The sequence below is a fragment of the Protopterus annectens genome, chromosome 4.part1, assembly GCF_019279795.1.
Source record: "Protopterus annectens isolate FY-2018-M chromosome 4.part1, PAN1.0, whole genome shotgun sequence".
Taxonomy (NCBI): domain Eukaryota; kingdom Metazoa; phylum Chordata; order Ceratodontiformes; family Protopteridae; genus Protopterus; species Protopterus annectens.
In genome coordinates, this window is record NC_056734.1 from 419,904,099 (window position 1) to 419,924,926 (window position 20,828).

At 37.9% G+C, this 20,828-nt stretch overlaps 1 protein-coding gene across 3 annotated transcripts in view; it reads left to right on the forward strand.

Annotated features, from left to right (window-relative positions):
* The window catches only part of TNFSF10 (TNF superfamily member 10), a 294,194-nt gene that overhangs the window by 57,906 nt on the left and 215,460 nt on the right, over window positions 1–20,828 (forward strand). For all 3 annotated transcript variants that reach the window (XM_044070233.1, XM_044070234.1, XM_044070232.1), the window contains 2 exons: window positions 3,289–3,334; window positions 18,654–18,779. In XM_044070233.1, coding sequence (XP_043926168.1) covers window positions 3,289–3,334; window positions 18,654–18,779 — 172 coding nt within the window. The remainder of the gene's footprint in view (window positions 1–3,288; window positions 3,335–18,653; window positions 18,780–20,828) is intronic.

Consider the following 20,828-nt stretch of genomic DNA (forward strand, 5'->3'; position numbering starts at 1 on the left):
GATGAAATTGGTGTACACTAAACTGCTGGTACTGCAACTGAGATACTTCATACAGTCTTGATGAAAGGCTCCACCTGACCTGCATGTTTAGAGCCATGTAAAGCTACAAGGATTTCAGTAATTCTCCTTGCTGAAGTAATGTGCAATAAAAGCAGATACGTTTGAAGCCTATGTTTCACATAGCCACAATATATTTAAAGGTGAAGTTAGTTTATAGTAGCAGTGTAACTGGTAAAGTACTCTGTTCATGTGTTTTGATGTATCTGTGGTGCTGTGTTGCACTGTGAGAACTTAATGATGCATTTTTTCAGAAAACACCACAGCCGAACATGCTTTACTGAACATACGGCCACAGAGCAGGACTTTCTGCCTGTTTCTTGTTGAAGATTGAGCTCAGTGTATTCTTGTGAACGTGAACTTCCCTGTTTCAGCTTAGTTAAGTATTTTAAGAAATAACAGTGTGTGGGTTATCAGGGATTTTCCCACACCTTATACAGTGATGTCATGAAACTCAAATGGGTGCTTTCACCACACTAGAAGTGTGTAAATCCCTGTGTTCAGTATGCTGGGATGACTTATTACGATCATGCAATGGCTTCTGTAATTTGAATCCAGTTTCTTCATATTACATGTTCCTGTTATGAGCTAAAAAATTTCACAAGGCCTTTTTAGGTTTACAGTTCATTGTGGTATCAATGCGTGTCAGTACTACAGGCTTTAGTGTTTAAATTTATGTCATTATTATTATTTTTATATTCAGAAACATATAGAATGATAATAGCCAGGTTTTCTCATTTTTATCGCCAATTCTTTCTTTTTACAAAGTTGAAGGTCTATGAAGAAGTTTATTTGTGGATTCTGATTCTCTGTTGACAAAATGAAAAGAAAGTTTTACACGGGTGTCATCTGAAGCCACTTACGTTTGCATGACAGTCTGACAGAGAGTAAATGTACATCTTGAAAGATGTCTGGTATCTCCCAGAATGCTCAAGGCCAAATGGGTACAATTCTATAATATCAGCACTTGCACAAACAACAGCAAAACATAATATCATTTTAGACAACACGCAGGATCAGTTTTATTTTATTGCATTATTTTGCTAACTAGGTAACTGCTTCTTTATAATGACAATCAGTGAGTATCAGTCTGTTATATAAGCTGCTCGAAAACACACAGTATGTCCTCAGAGGCCCAAGGATTCAAACATAGGTCAACAGGATAGAGCTCATTTGATGAACATGCAAAGCCATGCTGCCAGCTTCAATGAATTTTGCAAAGTAAAAATTCAGTTATGGTCTCACTTGTATGCTGCTTTAGCAAAAATTCATAACTGGGTGTGGGTAACACAGGATTTACCCACAGTTAGTGTGGTTTGATCAAGTGCAAATAAATATGTAAATCCAAGAGAACTTCAAAAACAATAAAACAGTTTATTTTTTAACCCTAACATACTCATACATACTCATTAAATCTCCCCAGTAAATAAATAACCTTCCATCTATATCTGTCTATGTATTTTCTATCTATATTTATCTCTATACAAGACTGTTCATGGCTAAGGTCAACCTCTGTATTGCTGACCCGCTTTGGTCAACAATGCAGATAGTCGACGGTTGCATGATAAAGGATAAGCTTGGAGAAGGAGACTATGTTCTTTCCACAGAGATTGTGTGATCTTGGAGTTAGTATATATAATTAGCAGGGTGCTTGAACCACTGCAAAAGCAATGTTATTTTGCATGTTCTGAGACATAACCTTGAATCATGCACAAAAGCATGTCAATGTTGTATGATTTGACATTACTGTGTTGACCATAAGCATGTCAATATAACACGAAATTGACCTTAAATTCATATATATATATATATATATATATATATATATATATATATATATATATGTGTGTGTGTGTGTGTGTGTGTAAAATAATATATTGAGGTAGTACATTGATCAAATTGACTAATTTAAATCACAGCTCGGGTGAAATGCAATATATTTCACAAGGCAAAAACAAATATTCACAGCAAACATAAATGTAACAGAAATGTGCATAATGTTTCACATGGAGAAAAAAAGATAACAGCATTTCACAGTAAACACAGGTTTAACTGAAATTCACTTCAGAAATCTTGAGCTGGTTCCAGTAGTTGTAGTACAGTGTGATGTCACAGTTACAGTGTTTATAAAAACAAGTACATACTACTGTAGTTACAATAGCCTTAGCCCTGTTCCTCATGACATTGTACTATAGCCCTAGAAGGCAATGGAAACGGTCATGTCTACTTAAAAAAAACAAAAGTAAAAAAAGAATGGAAATGGAGCACTTTGTTGGGGAGGGGGGACTGCTGTGTAATAAATGAAATATTTTGGAATAAGTCTGGGAATTCTGTTCACAGTGAGTGGCACTTCTTGGCATGAACAGAGTTAACAAATCCTACAGTACCAGATGATCTATTTACCATCCCAATGCATTAAACAAACAGACACACACATACACACATGCACGTGTGCACATATATTTCTATACACAAATATGCATCTGCGCATGCGTGCACACACACACACACACACACACACACACACACACACACACACACACACACACACACACACACACACACACACACACACACACAAATAAATAAAAGAGGTGTCTATGGCATGTCTATGCCCTTAGGCCCCAGTGCTTTTGCACAGCTCAGTAACTCAGTTTTAGTAGTTCATAGTGTATCACACTCTACATTACTGAAGATGTGCACTTTGACAGTACACTTTGCCAACAACCATTTGTTTGTGTCTGCATGTGTGTACATCTGTTTGGAGTGATTCACAGGTACAGCATATGAGTTACATGGTGTGCCATCAGATAGGTAAGTAAGAACTTTGGGAATGTTTTCTAAAAAAACAAAGGGCTGCAATGTAGTACCTACCACATTTCTAAAAAAATAAATATAAACAACTAACTACATGGTTAGAGGTACTTCTTTAAATAAATGCGATTTACTGTGCTTTACTTTTTTAAACATCTTTAGTAGTCGGTGTTGCTCAAATATCTTCTTGTTTATAATGGTTCATAAGCTATAATGCATTATGGGTGCATTAAATGCTTTTATAATGCAGTTTCTTGTCTAAATACATAATTTACCTGCGTTGAGAGTGAGGGAGATGTCTCACTTGAATTTATTCTGAGTTTTGATGAACACGGTGGTTTATTTCTTGTGTAGTAAAAATAAATCTGTTTTTGTTTACTTATTGCTAAACCATGAAAAATTCTTTACTGTTTGCAGATAATGACAGAGCACTATGGGAAACAACTTGATGCTGCTGTGAAAGGTATGACATTAATTTTATTATGCAGGCAAAAGACAGATGAGGAATGGATTAACCTAATTTATACTTATTAACTTCTCTGCAACTAGGTAAACAAGGTGAACAGGTTTGCAAAGTGACATTCTGCACTCCTTTCAGAACCCATCACTGTCTTAATCTCAAACAACTTGGATGGTCCGAACTTCAAAACCATCTTCTGTATAATCAACTAGTGATCATACAAAAAATTCTCTACCACCCAAATAATACCCCTATCCTTACTAACCTGATCTCCCCTTATAAAAATCTGGAAACACTTCGCTCAGCTAATAAGTTACTAATTTCCAATGTTAAATCTAACAACAAAGCAGGCGACTCACTCTTTACTAATGTGGTGGGCAAAATCTGGAACCAGCTCCCTAAAACATCTCTCTCATCTACATCTCTCTTAAAAAAAAAAACCTTAAAGAACGTCTGAAAATTCTCTGGCTTTGTCCATGCTCTAAACCAGACTGAATCCTACTTCCTCTCCTTATTTCTCTCATCTTGCTTTCAACCCTTATTCCTGTTCCATGTGCCCTCTACATCCATTTTTCTATGCAAACCAATCATATACTAGCCAGGGTATTATGTTTTCCTATTCTATTCTTCCATAACCTTCTTATGCCTCCATCTCTCTTTCTTAGGCCTAAATATTATTATCTTCAGACCATGTGTGTATCTAAAATTGCTGTATCTTAAACTATGTTTTGAGTCTATACCTCTAGACTTAATTTGAATTTTTAAAAATCCCAAACATTGAATTTGTATTGTATTTTCTCTTTTTACCTGCTTGGAGCTTATCTCCCTGGGCATCTACTGAAAATGGACATGTATCCAGCTAGACTAGCCCAGTCAACAAATGTAAAATAAATAAATGTAAATGATTGCCCACCAACTGTGAGAAAGTAATGGCCATGCTATAATACTGGTATTGCTATATATAACAAATAGATGTTCAGTGCCCACATACATGAATTTAAACTGGAAAACTGCTCAGGTGGGATAAAGCTCATCATCATATGAGGGATCCCTCCATCACAGCAAGTTATAACCTCTTCATGCAACTGGGAGGGTGTTGGGAGTTTGACTCTTGACATTCCCATGCTTGTTTGAACTTTGGAAATATTAACCTTTTTGTGCTACTCTTCCTGAATTCTTGTTAGCCAGTTTATCCTTATGGTATTATGTTTAAGCATCCACAAATGTGGCTGTACTTTAAAATTTTGTATTCTAGATGATGGTTAGTAAGACATATCAGAAGGTAGTGGTGTGAGGCAGCCTTTCTGGAACATTCTACATGTATGTGTGGCAAGACATATCAGAAGGTGGTGGTATCAGGCAGGCTTCTAGAATATTCTGCCCTCTAGATACATGTTTATTAAGATCTATCAGAAGGTGGTGGTTCAGGCAGATTTCCTGGAACTGGATCAGTGGATTGAGTTACTAAACTTCCATAAATTTTGAATAATTACTAAACTTACATACATTTTGAATAATTTAATCTTTATATCTGATTTTAAAATAGCTAAAATGAGAGAATGGTGCTAATGTCTTCATGACTTTACATGTATATATATATATATATATATATATATATATATATATATATATTTTTTTTTTTTTTGGCAGGGAAAAAAATGGGAATGGTTCATTGAGGCATAGATTTCTGGAACAACCAAAGAACACTGTGACATTAAATAACTTGCTCATTTTCACATTTTATTCTAGTGTGGGATGATAGGATTCTCACCTTGGCCTTATGCTTTGTATCCAAGTTCCTGTTTTTACAGTTTTTGTGTTACCATAAGAAATAGTATCTCATGTGAAAACTATACGGCACATGTATGTAAATATACACTATAGGTAACTTAAAAAGTGTAAGTATACTGTCATCCCCTTTTATAATTGCCAGGCAGAACCACTGGTGATTCCCATAACTGATTTGATGTGTATGGAATACAGAGCTTAAGGCATGACTAGATGCTCCAGATAACTAAAGCAGTTCATATGACTGCAGCACAGAGCTAGCAACTTTCAACCTGGGGCAAATATGAGTAGCAGTTTGACTTTGAGTAGTAGCTCAGCCTATGGTCATTGTTAATTACATGTGAAATGTACCAGAAATGCAAAAATGCAGGTTTTCATTCCATGATTATGAATAGCAGGATTGCAGATTCCACAAAAATTAAAACAAACGGATTCAGAGTAAAATATGAATTTTCTCCTCAAAAGGGAGGTAAAGTTTTACTATTTTCTTACAAGGGCCTTACCTCTGACCCCCTTTATTTGGTATAATTAATAATGAAGTTTCCACCTGTTGGCAGAAGAGGATTTTACCATGCTAAAATCGAATTTAGAGAGTACTTTTGACTTTTGGTGATGTTTGCAAAAGTGGCTGTTGCAAATAATGTACACTAACAAACATAGTTTTCTCCACTGTCTCAGCAGGGAGTTTCTTGGTTTCTTTTGCTGATGCTTTCCATGCATTACTGTATTCTGCCATTCCTTCTTTATCACGGGGTTACATTGCTTGTTTATCTGTAGTCCGGTTGCCTCTAATACTGTTATTTCTTCTCATACTGCAGACTCCTTTCCTGTGCTTTTGCTTGTCAGATGTTGTTACTGAATTTGTTTCCTTATTTTAAACCATTCCTCTAATCCTGTAAGGTCTATTCTTATCCGTTTGTTACCTTCCTGTATAGCAGTACTTCTACATAACTTTGAATTGTCGAGAAACAAGGCAAATTCTTTCTTCAGGACCTTCGCCACTGCCACTTACATAGACATCAAAGAGGGTCATGTGTACTACTAATACAATTGCATAAACCCCAGTTTTGACTATCATTTCATCCAGGTGGACTACCTTAACTTTCAGCATTTCTTTCCTATTGCTTCGGTGGTATTTTACCCATGCATACTCCCTAAGATCCACTCCCAGTCCATCTAATATGTTTACTGAACTACTGCATAGTACCATAACATATCTTGTTAAGTCTAAGAATGACACATTTCATAAATAATATGCAATGCTACTGCAAGACAAAAAAAATATCTCTGCCCCTTAGTTTGATGTCATACCTGGAACAGAACACATCTAGTAAACGTAGGATAACAAACTGTCTTTCAGCTTTTCCTGGTTAGGGGGTCGCCACTGTGGAACTCCAGTCCACTAATGATTGGCAGTGAATTTTTATGGTGTCGAGTTGCCAGCCCGGCACCCAGCCTTCAAAGAAGGCACACCCACACACACTTGCACCTTCCTGCATGTCTTTAAATTCACTCAACCGTGGGAAGGATATGCAGACTCCACAGAGAAAGCACTCCAGTCAAGAATCAAACCGGACAACTTCTTGCTGTGAGGTGATAACACTAACCACTGCACCACTGCGGCCTCCTTTGCTATGCTAAATTATAACCTATGTGTTCGGTGAGCATTTACACCAAAAACAGGCAATGGCACATTCTGCAAAAATGCATCTGATTACATTTTCCTGATATAGAGTGAACACAGCCAGGCCTGGAGCATAGCTTTTAACAGTCCACAAATGTGCCCAACCATACAACACTACCTATATGTCAGCCAGAATATTGCATGCATAACAGGTAAAACTTTGTAATCCATGCAATATTTAGCCTGAAAGTACAGAGGTGGCATTCTATGTGGTGCCCTACTAAAACTTAGTCTGGTATTTTTCCGTTAATGGGGCAGCAGTTGTCACCAAACATAAATGTTGCTGTGAAATGCAGCCTGAAAAAGAGATACATTCAAGATACATCGTTTTTTGTGTCTCATGTGTAGCAGATTGAATTGATACATCTGCTTTCCGTATTACCTACTCCATTTTTTGCTGTGTTGAGAAATGTGTTTTGGCCTGGTGTTTTTGGTTTCTTCAGTGACACAATGCACAGAGTAAAACTGTGTTCTTGTATTCTGTGACAAGACTCAAGACCTACAAAAACTCCAAACAGTGTTTGACTCCCTGCTGGTGATTTTTCTGACACACCCTCTCGTTCTTTGTTTTGCTTTTGGCAGTTTGTAACCTGCCTGCCCTTACTGCAAATTGAGCTTCGAAAGCTCCTCCCATTGTACACTGCTGCTGATATCCTGATTGACTTCTTTGCCTTTGCTTGTTTATGAAACAGTGCATTTTGCCTGTCGTTGCCTGTTATGTTGAATTACTTGCACTGAATTCATATCTAGGTAGTTGTTGGAGAAGACACTGTATTTTTACACTACAGCAACTTGTTTCCTGTGTTTTTACATCAGACAGGACCAAGGATTTTCCAGCTACTTGAAGTAGGTGGTAATCTGATCTATCACAGTTGGGAAATGCACTACAGAGTCCAGCCTGCAGTTGTTTTATTGACCACAGGGCTTATTACTCACCTTACCTTGTTGTTACCGGGCACAATCAAGCAGCTCTTGGGTCATTTCCACAGAGCTCTGTCACACTTGGCATCGTTGCCTGCGCCTCAAAAATGTGTTTGTTTTGGCTGGATGGCAGCAGATACAACACAAAACTACTTTGACTGAATACCCACTTTTATAACTTGTTAAACACACTGCTCTTAAGATCCTGAATTATTCATTGCCTTTCCTTAAGGATGTTTACTTCTGGTACAACTGCACTTGGGACACACACTTACTGTGTTTTTAAATAAAGAGGATGAAAGACTTTCCATGCAGTGGCAGTAGGTGTTTGCTTGGTTTATTGGAGTTTGGTTTCCTTCCTGCAAAAAGCAGACATGACTCCCAATGTAAAAATCAGGCCTGAGTCCAAATCTGTCACAAAAAACGTGACTGCAAATTTCACACGAACATATGTGGATCAACAAATTACAACTCACAATCTTTGCCTGCTGCACCGTTAACGGAAAAGTACCCTTAGTCCAAACTTTTTTTTATTAATCCCGTGTACAAATGGGGTGACTTGTACACAGCACCACCATCCCTGTGAGCAGTCCAAGACTGGCAATTCTGGATTCCATTTCCTCTGCTGCCTGAAACTACCTCCATCTGTACGTCAAAATGGTACTGCAGGCATTTTAAATCACAAATATATAATAGTAACACTACCATTTCTGACCTTCAGGTGGAGCACTAGTTACTTCACATACACATCATTGGGTAACTGTTACGTGGATGTTTTTTCTCGCATTCAAAGTCTAATATAATGTTTTTTCTTGCATTCAAAGTCTATATAAAATTTAGATGTAGATAATAGATCCAAGCTGGAGTCACCACATGGAAGAGCCAAATGAATGAAAAAAACGTCTTTTATTGTTCCATAAAAACACAAGCGCTTTCACGTAGGTAAACTACGCTTCTTCAGGTGTATATATACAGGTCTATATAAAATTTCTAAGAGTTGTTACATAGAAATATTTTGGCATCAGGTGTAGGGCTGTGCAGTTCCTCATTAATCTATGTAACTTGAGAAACCTCAGAGCTGTTTTTTGAAATTCAGCATTGTATTACGGTTTAGGGTGGTGTGCTACCCTAATTGTAACTTGTTTTAGAGCCTGACGTAGTTTGCTTGTAGACTTTTTTCATTATTGAACACATCTTTTTTTCCTCAGAAAAACTAGCACACAGAGAAAATCTGCAAAAACAAATTGGTAAAAAAAGAGAGACATCATGTTCACACCCATGTTAAATAAAGATCATTTCAGTGCAAAAATTGCAATATTTATTTGCACTTCATGCCGTAGTGTTTTAAAACTACACCAATTCTATTAGCTACTATTGATCTTACCTATCTGGCTGCCCCACATAAAAGTGGCTTTGCTTTATATGAAGTTCAAAATCATAAAATGAATTCAAGTATTAGAATTAATATGCATCTCTTAATTGGGAACTGATTTTTGTTTTGTTTAATTTTTAAGCCTTGTGCAAGGATTCCTGGCAAGTGGTTTAAAGCTGTGGAATATGTAGCCATAGATTATGGAACAGTGGTAATAGACCAGTGTTCTTCATCTAGAGCTCATCATTAAAATTTATGATTCTGTAGCTCATTTGCAGTACTTTTAAATGGGGAACACTACAGGCACTCAAGTTCCAACTATGCAAACCCACTGTCTCAAATACAGGAACTTGAGTGCCTTGTAGCTCATGTAGGATACTGCTCACACGCAAACTCAAATGTGCATTTGGGTGAGCGGTCATTGGGCATGGAGCAGCAGGGGGAGTTTAGGCTTAGGCTTAGGGAGTGGGAGGGGATTTTCAGCTTAGGAAGTGGGAGGGGATTTTCAGCTTAGGGAGTGGGAGGGGATTTTATATTTAGTCTTAGGAGTGGGACAGGATTTTATGCTGAGGGAGTGGGGAAGGAATTTTGGGTAAGGGAGCTTTTGGGTTAAGGAGGAGAAGGGGGTTTTAAGTTTTGGGAGTAGGTGGAAAGCTGTAGGATTAGGGATTAGGAGGAGAGCTCTAGGTTTAGAGAGTGAGTGAGGCATTTTAGAATTAGAAGAACAATCAAAAAATGTAAGTCTAGGGACTGGTATTTTGGGTTTAAGGAAGGGGAGTGGAGATTTAGGGTAATATACTGAGGACTTGGATTGAGAACTGTCTATGAGTTTTATTGTTAGAGTTTAGGTTCTGGTAGGGCTGTAAAGTTTTATCAGGTCAAGTGTTGGGAAGGCTATATAGAAATGGGATATTGGGCTAGTGGGGTACAAGCACAGCAAGCAGGTGCGTTGGGAGGTACTGGGATGTGAGCACCTGTAATCAGCTGTTTTAAATGTATGTAATGATTTTAACATTCATCTTAGAAATAACTAAAAAAAATATAGTGTTACTCTATGCAAATGGCAACTACATATGTAGCTGTGTATGTGTTGAGGAGAACAAATAATCATTTTGAACTTTAATGTAACCTTATCCAAGAGTGTCACAAACCATGAAAAGATGATCTGTCATCTCTGTGTTCTGCCAACACCTCTCCTGGGTACCTCATTGTGCTTTTGTGCAGTCAGACCTTTGAATGATCTATATAGCCACCTGTATGTTTTAGATACATCTGACTCCCTTCTTTTGTGGTGTTTGTCACGGCATCTGTTTGCATTATATACACTGATCAAGCCATGTGTATGAGCACTGTACAAAACAGATCCAGGGCCAGGACATGTTATCTAACACAGTAACAGCGTTAAGAAAACAAAATAAAGTGTCATATTCTAGCTATATTAATGTAGTTATGTATACCAATACAATGTAAATAACTTAATAACGACCAAACCAGTCTTTTATGGATGAGGCTGAAGTCCTACGCCTAATAGTGTCAGACCCAGGAACAGATAATTTGCTTCTCGTTCAGTCGTATGACATTCAGCAGGAATCTTCTGCAGGCTCTAACAGTATAACATAGTACAAGAATTCTGAATGTGGACAAAAAGTAGCTGTGTTAGCCACTTCTGTTTTAGGACTTAATATTCAAAGGTACAATAAAAGGCTGTCCTGAACATGGTAACAAAAATCAGGAGGGAGTCAATGATTTACTAAAAATGTTAAACTGACCCAGACAGCAACACCTTTTTATCTTCCCTCCCTCCCTCTTGTCAGACTCAGACAGTTCAATAAGAAAGTCACTGTACTCCTTGTAATCCCTCCCTACAATTGGAATGGAGAAGCAGAGCCAAACATTTTTTGTCTTGTCCCTGATAAAATCTGTATGATCATGAAGTGCATTGTATTGCAGTTGGGAGGAATAAAGGATCTTTGGCAATAAAACAAAATCATGTTGTCACTGGCAGCATTAGGGCATTTTGTTGTGCAACAATCAGAAAAAGAAATATAAATCCTGTGGAGTGATACAGCCTTTTAAAACTATACACTGAACTAGTGACTGCATTCAGTACAACATAACTACAAAACTAAAGAAAGAATGTGAGATGAACTTAATGTCAAGCAGGAACATTAGGATATTGATTTGAGTTTTTTTTCTAACCACTATGTAAAGTACGAGCGAACTATTCAAAGGTATCAGAAATAAGGCTTGATGAGGCCTTATGTGCAACTTCATATGGGTAAATCGTTTTGGAGAACATACTCTGCTGTGTGCAAATGTGAAACACCGTACTGGACAACAGTCTCTCTTATGGCTTGACTGGGCTGTTGAAGGATTTATATCAGCCTCTTACCTTGTATTACATTCATTATTTCTGTAATCTTCGGTTTAAGAAGTAAAGTTTTTCAAAATATTTACAATTTCAAGAAGCACTTCACTTAAGATAATTCTTATGCGGGATGTTCTCTACAAGACCTTACCAAAAGTAGCAGTACGCTAACTTAACATTAGAAAATGTGAGAAGTGAAGAGATGGGACAGTGGAGGAGCTCCAGATATAGAGTACTAGGATAATCCTGAAACTGTGTACAAGGGTATTGCATGCGTGCAATTCCTAGCTTTCCATTCCTGTATTCCAAAATAAACAAGAATGTACTGGGATCATCCTAGCATTTTATTAGTGATAATGGGAGCACTTAATCAGTGAGTACGCTCCTATACTATACAGCTTGCACAACTTCCTTAGTTTGAAACTAGCAACTAGCATCAAACCTCTCAACCTCTTTGAGCAAGAAATCTGGACAATGCCATAAATAATGGGGGGACAAAGGCTCAAAAATAGAGAAACCTTTTTAAATGCTGCTCTTACAGACTTAGGAAAGCTGATAGAATAACATGTTTTGAATTAGCATGTAGTGTAAGAAGTCTAGAACTCAAATTACTGCCTTTGTTTTCTAACTTCAATCCTCAATGATTTGCAAGAAAACCACAATTTTATAAGAAACAGACTGAAAATATGAGGCAAAAAACCTGGACATTTGAGAGGTATGGCTAGCATATAATGTTAAAGTATGGTGGTTTGGGACAGTACACAACTTTATGTTTCCAATATAACATGGGTCTCTCCATTAGGCCAGATACTTTGGGTGCAGGGCAATTATGAGAAGGTCCAAAATATTACATATTGAGGCTGCAATGGTCCTTGAGATTTATTTATTTGACATGACATAGCCTGAATGTTAGATTTTTCTTGAACAAGGCTGATGAATGTTACAGGCATCTAAGTGCAACAACACATACACAAACACAAACACACACACACACACACACACACACACACACACACACACACACACGCATGCATACACATGCAGGCACACACACATGCGGGCGCGCGCACTTATAAACTAGAAGCTAATCCATTACATTAACTAAACATATTAATTTGCAGTGCTTGCTTAGTGCAAGCAATGAGATGGCACACTGAAACCAGGCCAAAATGCCAAAAGTTTACATATCTACTCTTTAGTTTCTTGCTTGTTTTGTATTTCTCTTGTTTAACACACTCTGTCATGCATTTAGCACTGCTGACATGGGCTTGGGGGGGGGTGAATCAGACATCTGCATGTGGGTTTTGACTGGCTGGTATCATACTTCCCAGAAACAGTAGTAAACCAAACCAGCATGGCATGTCATAAAGCCAGGAAAGCCAGAATAGAAGTTGCAGTTCAGTTCTCCTTTAATAATTGGAACTGTCTTGTGGTTCTCTTATGAGCAATCTACATACAAGGCATAGCAAACTAATTCCTTGATCACATCTGAATGAGAATGCAATCATTCTAAAGTGGACAGTACTCATTAAAATCAGTATTTTTGCAGGGTGCTACTTACATATAAAAATGCCATCATCACACAGCACTGGGTAAAGGAGATAATCTCCAAAACAGTGCATAGAATTCTCACAAAAACAGCAGTTATACACCACATCTATTAACTTACAAACTTATGAATAATAATGTTATGGAAATGTGACTGGGAAGTTGGAATCTGACCCTTGATCACTGGTAGCAGAAACCACGCAGAGCACAGGTATTGCGTCCACAGAAAGGGTTTTCAGGTGAGGTAGACCCAAGTCAAACAGAAGTTAATGTATGCAGAGGCAGCAGCCATCTGTTGCTGGTCAGATGCTGCCATGCCTCAGACTTCACTCTCAGAGCAGGGAGACTGGCACGAGGGTGGGGTGGCAAATGCAGCTTTGTCACAACCATGTCAGTCTGTACCTAGATGGTTCACACATTGTTTTATGAAAGAAGAAGATATGCATTGTGGATGTTAGGAAGTCACAGCACAGCTATATGGGCAACCTAATACTGCCAATGAGGACTGTATAGTGAGCCATAGACATTTTCTGTTTTGTACTTCCATAAGCCCAACATGCAGATATTATCTCACACTACATTTATGTGATGGTTTCAGCAGGGTCTGCTGAAGTGTGAGGATTTCCTCTTTGCTCATTGAGTCTATCTCCCTTAGGATACACCCCAAACATTTCCTAGTTGCTATCACAACCTCTCACTGGACTCGTGGAAGACCAATACACCTGTGATAAATACCACCAGACCTGTTTCTTGCTGTTTTGACATCAGTTCCTTTCTCCTCAAACTTTGGCAGCTTGTTGTACAGCAGTGATGGTGAACCTTTTAAGTTTGGCGTGTCAGAAATGTGGTAAATGCCTAACTTGACTCTGCTTGCGTGTCACACCCCCAAACAAAAAAATTAAGTAAATGAAAATAAATATAACAGCATGGCTCTTAATGCATCAGAGATAAATCTCAACAGAATCAGGGATAAATCTAGAAATAGAGACATGGACAGCTTTAAACTACTAGTACTATTAATTTGAGACAATGACTGAAAAAACTGAACGTGAATTAATATACATTTTCTGAAGTAAAATTAGTCTATAAATCTAATTATAGTTATTAAGTGTAAAAAGTTGCCAGTTTTAGGAGGGAATTGAGAGGGACACTTGCGAGGAATGTAAAGCAGCACACGCTTAGAAATGCAGACTACTTGCCGTTTGCAGAACTGTAACCATGAAGAGAAACCAATGTCAGCACTGCCCCTTATAGACTCTGTTGAGACAGTGTACCAAAATAGTCTGAGGTTAATACCTTCCTTACCTTTGCAGCATTGTTGTTGAACTGGCTCCTGGCACAAAGTAATTCAATGCCCTTCACACAAGCAGCAAATGCAAAAGCAGTTTGTTTGGTAACTTGGGTGTTGGTGAATGCAGGTGTGTCACCCAAAATGTTGTGGCATGTCACCTTTAACACACGTCATAGGTTCAACATCACTGTTCTACAACATGCAAGGAGTTAATTGGTAGTGGGTGCACTGGTTAGAGGGAGGAATTATAAAACTTAGTTTCTACATCAGACAGATCACAGTCAGATACCTTTGAAAAAGAATCAAGTCTGTTTTGTACATCAACATAATGTTCTACCTGAGGCCATAGTTCAAATTGTTAAGGTGTGTTGGAAGATGCTGTAAATTAATCCTGCAATTAATCCATTTTTGTATGGCAAGCTCCTGTTTTTTTTTTTTTCTTTTTATTATGGTAAAAGCTTGGTAGATGTGGCCGTTCACAATTGTTTGTAATTTCCACTGTGATGGAGTCTATTACTTCTCTACTTTGCAAGGACACTATGCCTTGTTTTGCTTATTTGTAGCTACTGATTTTAAGAAAATTAATTATATGAAGTTTTGGCAAATACTTAAGGCTGTCATACAAACTGAGTAATTTATTGCATCTCCTATCTTTATGAACTGTTTTATAAAGGGAGACAAAGATATTTTTTATTGTGATGGTCCATTTTAAGCAATATCATGTTAGTCTAATGGTTTGACAGTTATTTTTTTATGTTTGGAAATTTCTGCTGCAGATTTGTCTTGGGTATTAAAATGGTCTGTTTATACTTAAATAGAATACATTGGTCCTAAGAGAGGTTAAACTTATAAACAGAAAATGTTTCTTTCCTGTCATAACTTAAAGACCTGTTGCTGAGGAGAATAAATGGTTTGCATTAAGAAGTCATTATTCAAAATGTATTTTATTACACCTAATATTTTAGTACTTTATTCTTGTTTGCACTGAACTTCAACTGCCATCTTTCTGTCATCTTGGAGGGCTTTACTAAGCCCTTCCTTAGACTTGTCTTCATTTTCCATCACTGCATCACTTTTACTTCACCAGCAAAGATTCTGATTATATTCTCTGTTCCCGGAGGTCCGTCTGAAACAGACATAGTAAAGAATACTGGATTCAGGACAGACCTTTGAAGTTATAATTAGGAACACATGGCACTGTTACAATGCACTGCCAACATGTTCCTCTCTATCAGAGCATTGACTGCTGTTTGTCTTTCTGAACTTCCATATTTTCAGTCATCGGCACCATGTCCAGTAATGCCTGGAAATCTCAGGCAGGAAGTCATTTATAAATGAAGTTTAGAAGTGTGTGTGTGTTGGTGGGTCCTTATATGGAAGCACTGGTAAGGCTGGGTAAGAGTGTAAGACATTAATTTCACCTTCACAGGTAGATCAGATTATGTGTGTAGTGGGGTGGTGAACATTAGACAAACACAGTCTTTGGACATTTTTGGGATCAAGACTACAAGGGGGGGGGCATTACATTATTAGGGCCATCCTATGTATATCGTCTTAGTACAGTAGAGAGACTCAGTTATCTGAATGTCGACTATCCGAAAGTCAGTCATCCAAACACAGTCTTCCAAAGTTTTTGGTTAGGAAAAATCATAATGTCTGAATATGTAAACATTGTACATATTCACTTGTGCATATTTTTTGAGCTTGAAGCTAGCTCATGTGTGAAAAATATTCTTTATTGCCCACTGGAATTGCTGAATGGTTCAGAAGTGTATTCCCTGCATGCAGAAAAAAACAAGATTTTAAAAGTTTTTTATCCTGTTCAATTTACGTTTGTTTATCTGAACAGTTTGATTATCCAAACTCCCCTAGGTCCCAATTAGTTTGGATAATCAACTATTTAATACTGAGAATACATGAGGCTGGAAAGCCAACTAGAAAATTAGGAATTCTGTATCAAAACATTCTGATCAGGTCTGGGGGAGAGACTGCTGTCAGAACAATGTACATGATGCTTTGGAAAGGTGCACAGGAGTGCATTAATATTACAATATTCTTCTCGCTGATCTAATAAGATGGTTCCCACTAGTATTAATTTACTATTTCTGCTACTATTACCCCAGGAATAAATGACCAGCCCAGCATCAGCCCTTATGCATGGAGTAGGATATAAATTTAAATAAACCTAAAACATCATCATCATCATGATCAACCCCTTTTTCCCTCTTTCTACATGGGGGGGGGGGTGTCAGTGTGTCATGCCAACTGTCACCATCTCTCTCAATTCAGTGCCACTTTTCCACTTTCTTCAACAGTCATGCCTAATGGTCACAGGTTTTCTCTAATACAGTATGTCCATCTCTTTACTAGAAGCCTTTGTTTCCTCTTGGCTTGTTCCTGTCTGTCCCAAATCTTCTTTACCAGATTGCCTTCTGCTTTCTTGCACATGTGCCCAAACCACTGTAATATGTTCTGTTTGACCTTTTCTGTAATTAGAGCTATTTGGGCTTTTGCTCTGATGTCCTCATTTCTTCTTCTGTCTCACAATTTGCATCCTACCACCCATCTCAGGCAATTCATCTCCATCACCTCTAGCTTCCTCAACTGCAATGCGTTTACTGCCTAAGTTTCTGTACCATACAGTAGCACTGATTTCTAGACCTTACTTTTCAGCTTCTTTGTTATTCTTCTGTCACATGGTACCCCTGACTCACTGTGCCAGATCAGTGCAGCCTCTCTGATTGTAGCTCTGACCACTTCACTCAGGCTTCACTTCTAAGTTAAAACATGTGCTACCATTTTCCCTTCCAGGTTCTCAGCCTCTTCTGGCTTTCCAACATTTGCTGCCATTACAACTATCTTATCTGTGCTCAGTTTCATCCCATGTGCCTTCAGTTTTGTATTCTATTCTCCTATCATTTGCTGAAGTTCTTATTCAGACTCTGCCTGTAATACCACATAGTTGGCATACAGCAACGTTGTTATCTGTTCCCTCCAACCTGTTTGCTAATGCAGTTCATCCTGATTATGAAAAGCAGTGGGCTCAGAGATGAACCCTGGTGCATACCTATTCACACTGGGAACCCTCTGTGAGTCCAAATACTGTTTGTAATTGATTGGATCCTTGTATGTAGCTTGCACTAATTTTACCTCTGTTTCTGGGACTTTGAACCATTGCATGACTGCTCATATCAGCTTTCTTGGGACCTTGTCATATGCTTTCTCCAAGTCCAGTTGAACTCTTTCCTCATCTCTAGCTTCTTCTCAACTGTCTGTTTTACTGCAAAATAATCATTGGATATGTGCTCCCAGTGGTTTAAAACTAACAAGTTTAAATGAAGTTAGTGAGTTAAAGCCATATTTAAGAAAATAAAAGTTTATTATTGATGCATGTGAAAACATCTGTTGCCAGTTAGCCATTTTAATTTTATTAGACTGTACTAAATGACTGTTGATGTTGCAAAGTTGTTGAAAGTTAATCGAAACAGATTGAAACTGTCTAAAAAATATATTATTTTTGAAGACACGTATAGTTGGTGAAAGCAGAAAGAGGTTTAGCAGAAACACATTTGTGTAAGAGAATAGACTAATTTGGTGGACATTTTCTGATCCTGGCAAGTGTTTGCTTATTACAATGGTATTGCATAGTTATTCCTGGACATATGTTTTGTAAAGGCAACTGGTCATGCCTTACTCTGTGTGCCCCTGTGCCAGGAGATGCTGGATATACACAGGGCATTTCCACATTTAATACACAATACAGCCAGAAATTATCAGACACTATCAAGTAGATTGCAGTTAGCCCATTAGCCTGATCCATGAACAAGTAAGAAATGTGTTATTCGTGTTCCACATTTACTTACCAAAACCTCAGCTGTGTGTGCTTTTATACACATGGAAATGTGTAATAAACTTGTGGCTCCCGTGGACGGCGAGGCCTCATATGCCTGGTGCCTCTCAGAGATACACCTTTGCATTTCTTTCATGAATATTCTGTTTATGATATAACAGAGATATTAAACACAGATATGTAAACCATAGTGTTTCTTTAAATATTGAAGGACTGTAGTATAGCAGGCTCGTATATCCTGATGATGCAGAATTTTTTTTTACTTTACCATTTGTTATATAATTATAACATATTGGACAGTGGAAATAATAAACTTGTTCAGATGTAGTTGTATTGGCCTGTAATATGTAAATTGATAGAAACCTGTAAATATGAAAAAAAAAATAAATTAGCCCTTAATAAATCAGTGACTCTATTCTATATTTGGTGGGACTTTATTTAACTATATATGCTTCAATATATCATTAGTACAGTAATCATTGTAACTTTTCCCCCCTCAGGTGAAGTTTCCCGAATTCTTCCGTATTTATCGACTGAAGTGCAAACACCCTCACTGTCACTGCCACAAACTAGAATTGCAGCCCATGTAACTGGAAGTCAGACTAAAGAAGAAGGAAATGTAGAAAGTAAGTTTTTCGTTTTATTTTCTGATTACTTACTTACTCCAGTTAAGGGTCATGGGGAGATGAAGCCTTTCCTGGTCCTGACCGGAATTAAAGCAGAGGAACTAATCCTGAATAGGATGCCAACCTGTCATAGGCCACATACATACCCTTAGTCACACATACCATATATACATCGGTACAGTTTATATCTATAGTAAATTGAGCAAACACCGTTTCTTTCCAAGATATAATTCATGATTTCTGTACTGCTGCTTACTAATGTTCTTCATACTGATCACTGCTGCAGTAGCCTTAGTTATATGGGCTATATCCTGCCAAGGATATAACAGCTGGCCAGCTTCCAAAGCTTCAGGGTACCTTCCAAATGATCAAACTGTCAGGCAGCTTGAGCTGAGCTGACTAAAAGGCAAGTTTGGGTGCAAAACCCTTCAGAGCTTTACTGCTGCCAAACAGTATACTCCTCTGATGCATTTGAAGATTAATGACTGGCTTCTGCTTTCCTTTGCTGTGGCCATTTGTTGTACCTCAGACCACTCATCTTTTACCCCAGATCCCACTGGTGTAGAACCTACAGCCACTGTTGACTGGGGGTTAGCTATGTCCTTTGTGGCTATGGGAGTTCCCTCAGTGGGCTACGAGTTTTTACAGAATGATTTTCCAGAACCTACAACTATTCCGCCTGTTCTATCTGCTTTAGCAGATGTCTGTCTTACTGCCTATAATTTTCTTAATAGTCAGCCCACTATCCCTAAAGGGGCAGATAGGATGTATAAAGTTCCTCAGTCCTTTAAATTTCCATCCACTATAGCCAAACCTGACCCAACAGCTATAGTCTTTGTTGACTCCAATGCTGCTAAGCACTTAGTTAATTACAATCCTATTCTTTCTAATAAGAATGGGAAAATTATTGATAGATATGGGGAAAAGTGTATAATTTTGCAACTTTGATTTTTAGAATTTTAAATTGTCAGGTTCATATGTTAAAGTTTGTTCTGACAAATTGTGAAAGTATGAGGAATGTTTTTATTTACAGTTTCTTTTTGCGAAGAAAAATCTGCTTTAAATAACTTAAGTTTCTTCTACTGCACAGATTACTTCTGCAGTGTGTGCATGACTCTGTTGATACTTCTTCCAGGGCTGTGGCCACTGGTAACATTTTAAGGAAGTGTACTTACCTGCGTTATCAGAATCTCTCAGATGATGTAAAAATGAAATTTTAAATTCTCCCTTGGATAGAGATTTAGTGTTTGGGCCCTCTGCTGCAGAGGTGATCAAAAAATGTGATGACAGGGCACACTCATCCAGGGAAGATTTTTCAAGCCTCTTTTTCTAAATTGTCCAAGGGATTTTCATTTTTCTCCTCCAATTTTAGCAGAAAAAAGAATAAACAGTCTCAATAGAATGAAGGTAAACAGACATTTAAGAAGTGTCAGGGGATTCTATAAAGAAGTCTCAAACCTCCTAAAACCAAGGACAGACCTACAAGTCTGAATGACTATTCAAGAGACCTTGTGACCCCCTCCCACGCTGGCTCCTTTTCAGAAAGTCTGAATTTCCATTTTTCTCTTTGGCAACAGATTGTTTCACACAAATGGGTGCTACAAATCATTCATTAGGGTTACAGATGGCGGTGGAAGGAAATTCCTCCTTTCCAGGAGGTCACTCCTCATCCTGCAGATCAGACTCTTTTGTTTGTACCTGTTCTTCATCACATGTTGTCCCAAGGAGTGACAGAACCAGTTCCTCCTTCCTAGGTGGAGAAGACGTTTTATTCAAGAATGTTCCTAGTGCCATAGAAAGAAAATGCTTGGAGACCAGTTCTGGATCTTTCTTTCCTAAACCTGCTTGTGATAGTGCCTGAATTCAGAATAATGTCACTTCACAACCTGCTAACTCTTCTTCTTCTTCTTTCAGGTTTCCTAGTAACACTAGACTTAAAATATGCTTATCATCATACATTTCTTAAGGTTTTGTGTGTCTGGATTGCATTATCAGTTCTCTGCCTTATCTTTTGTACTACCTACTGCACCAAGCATGTTCATAAAGTGT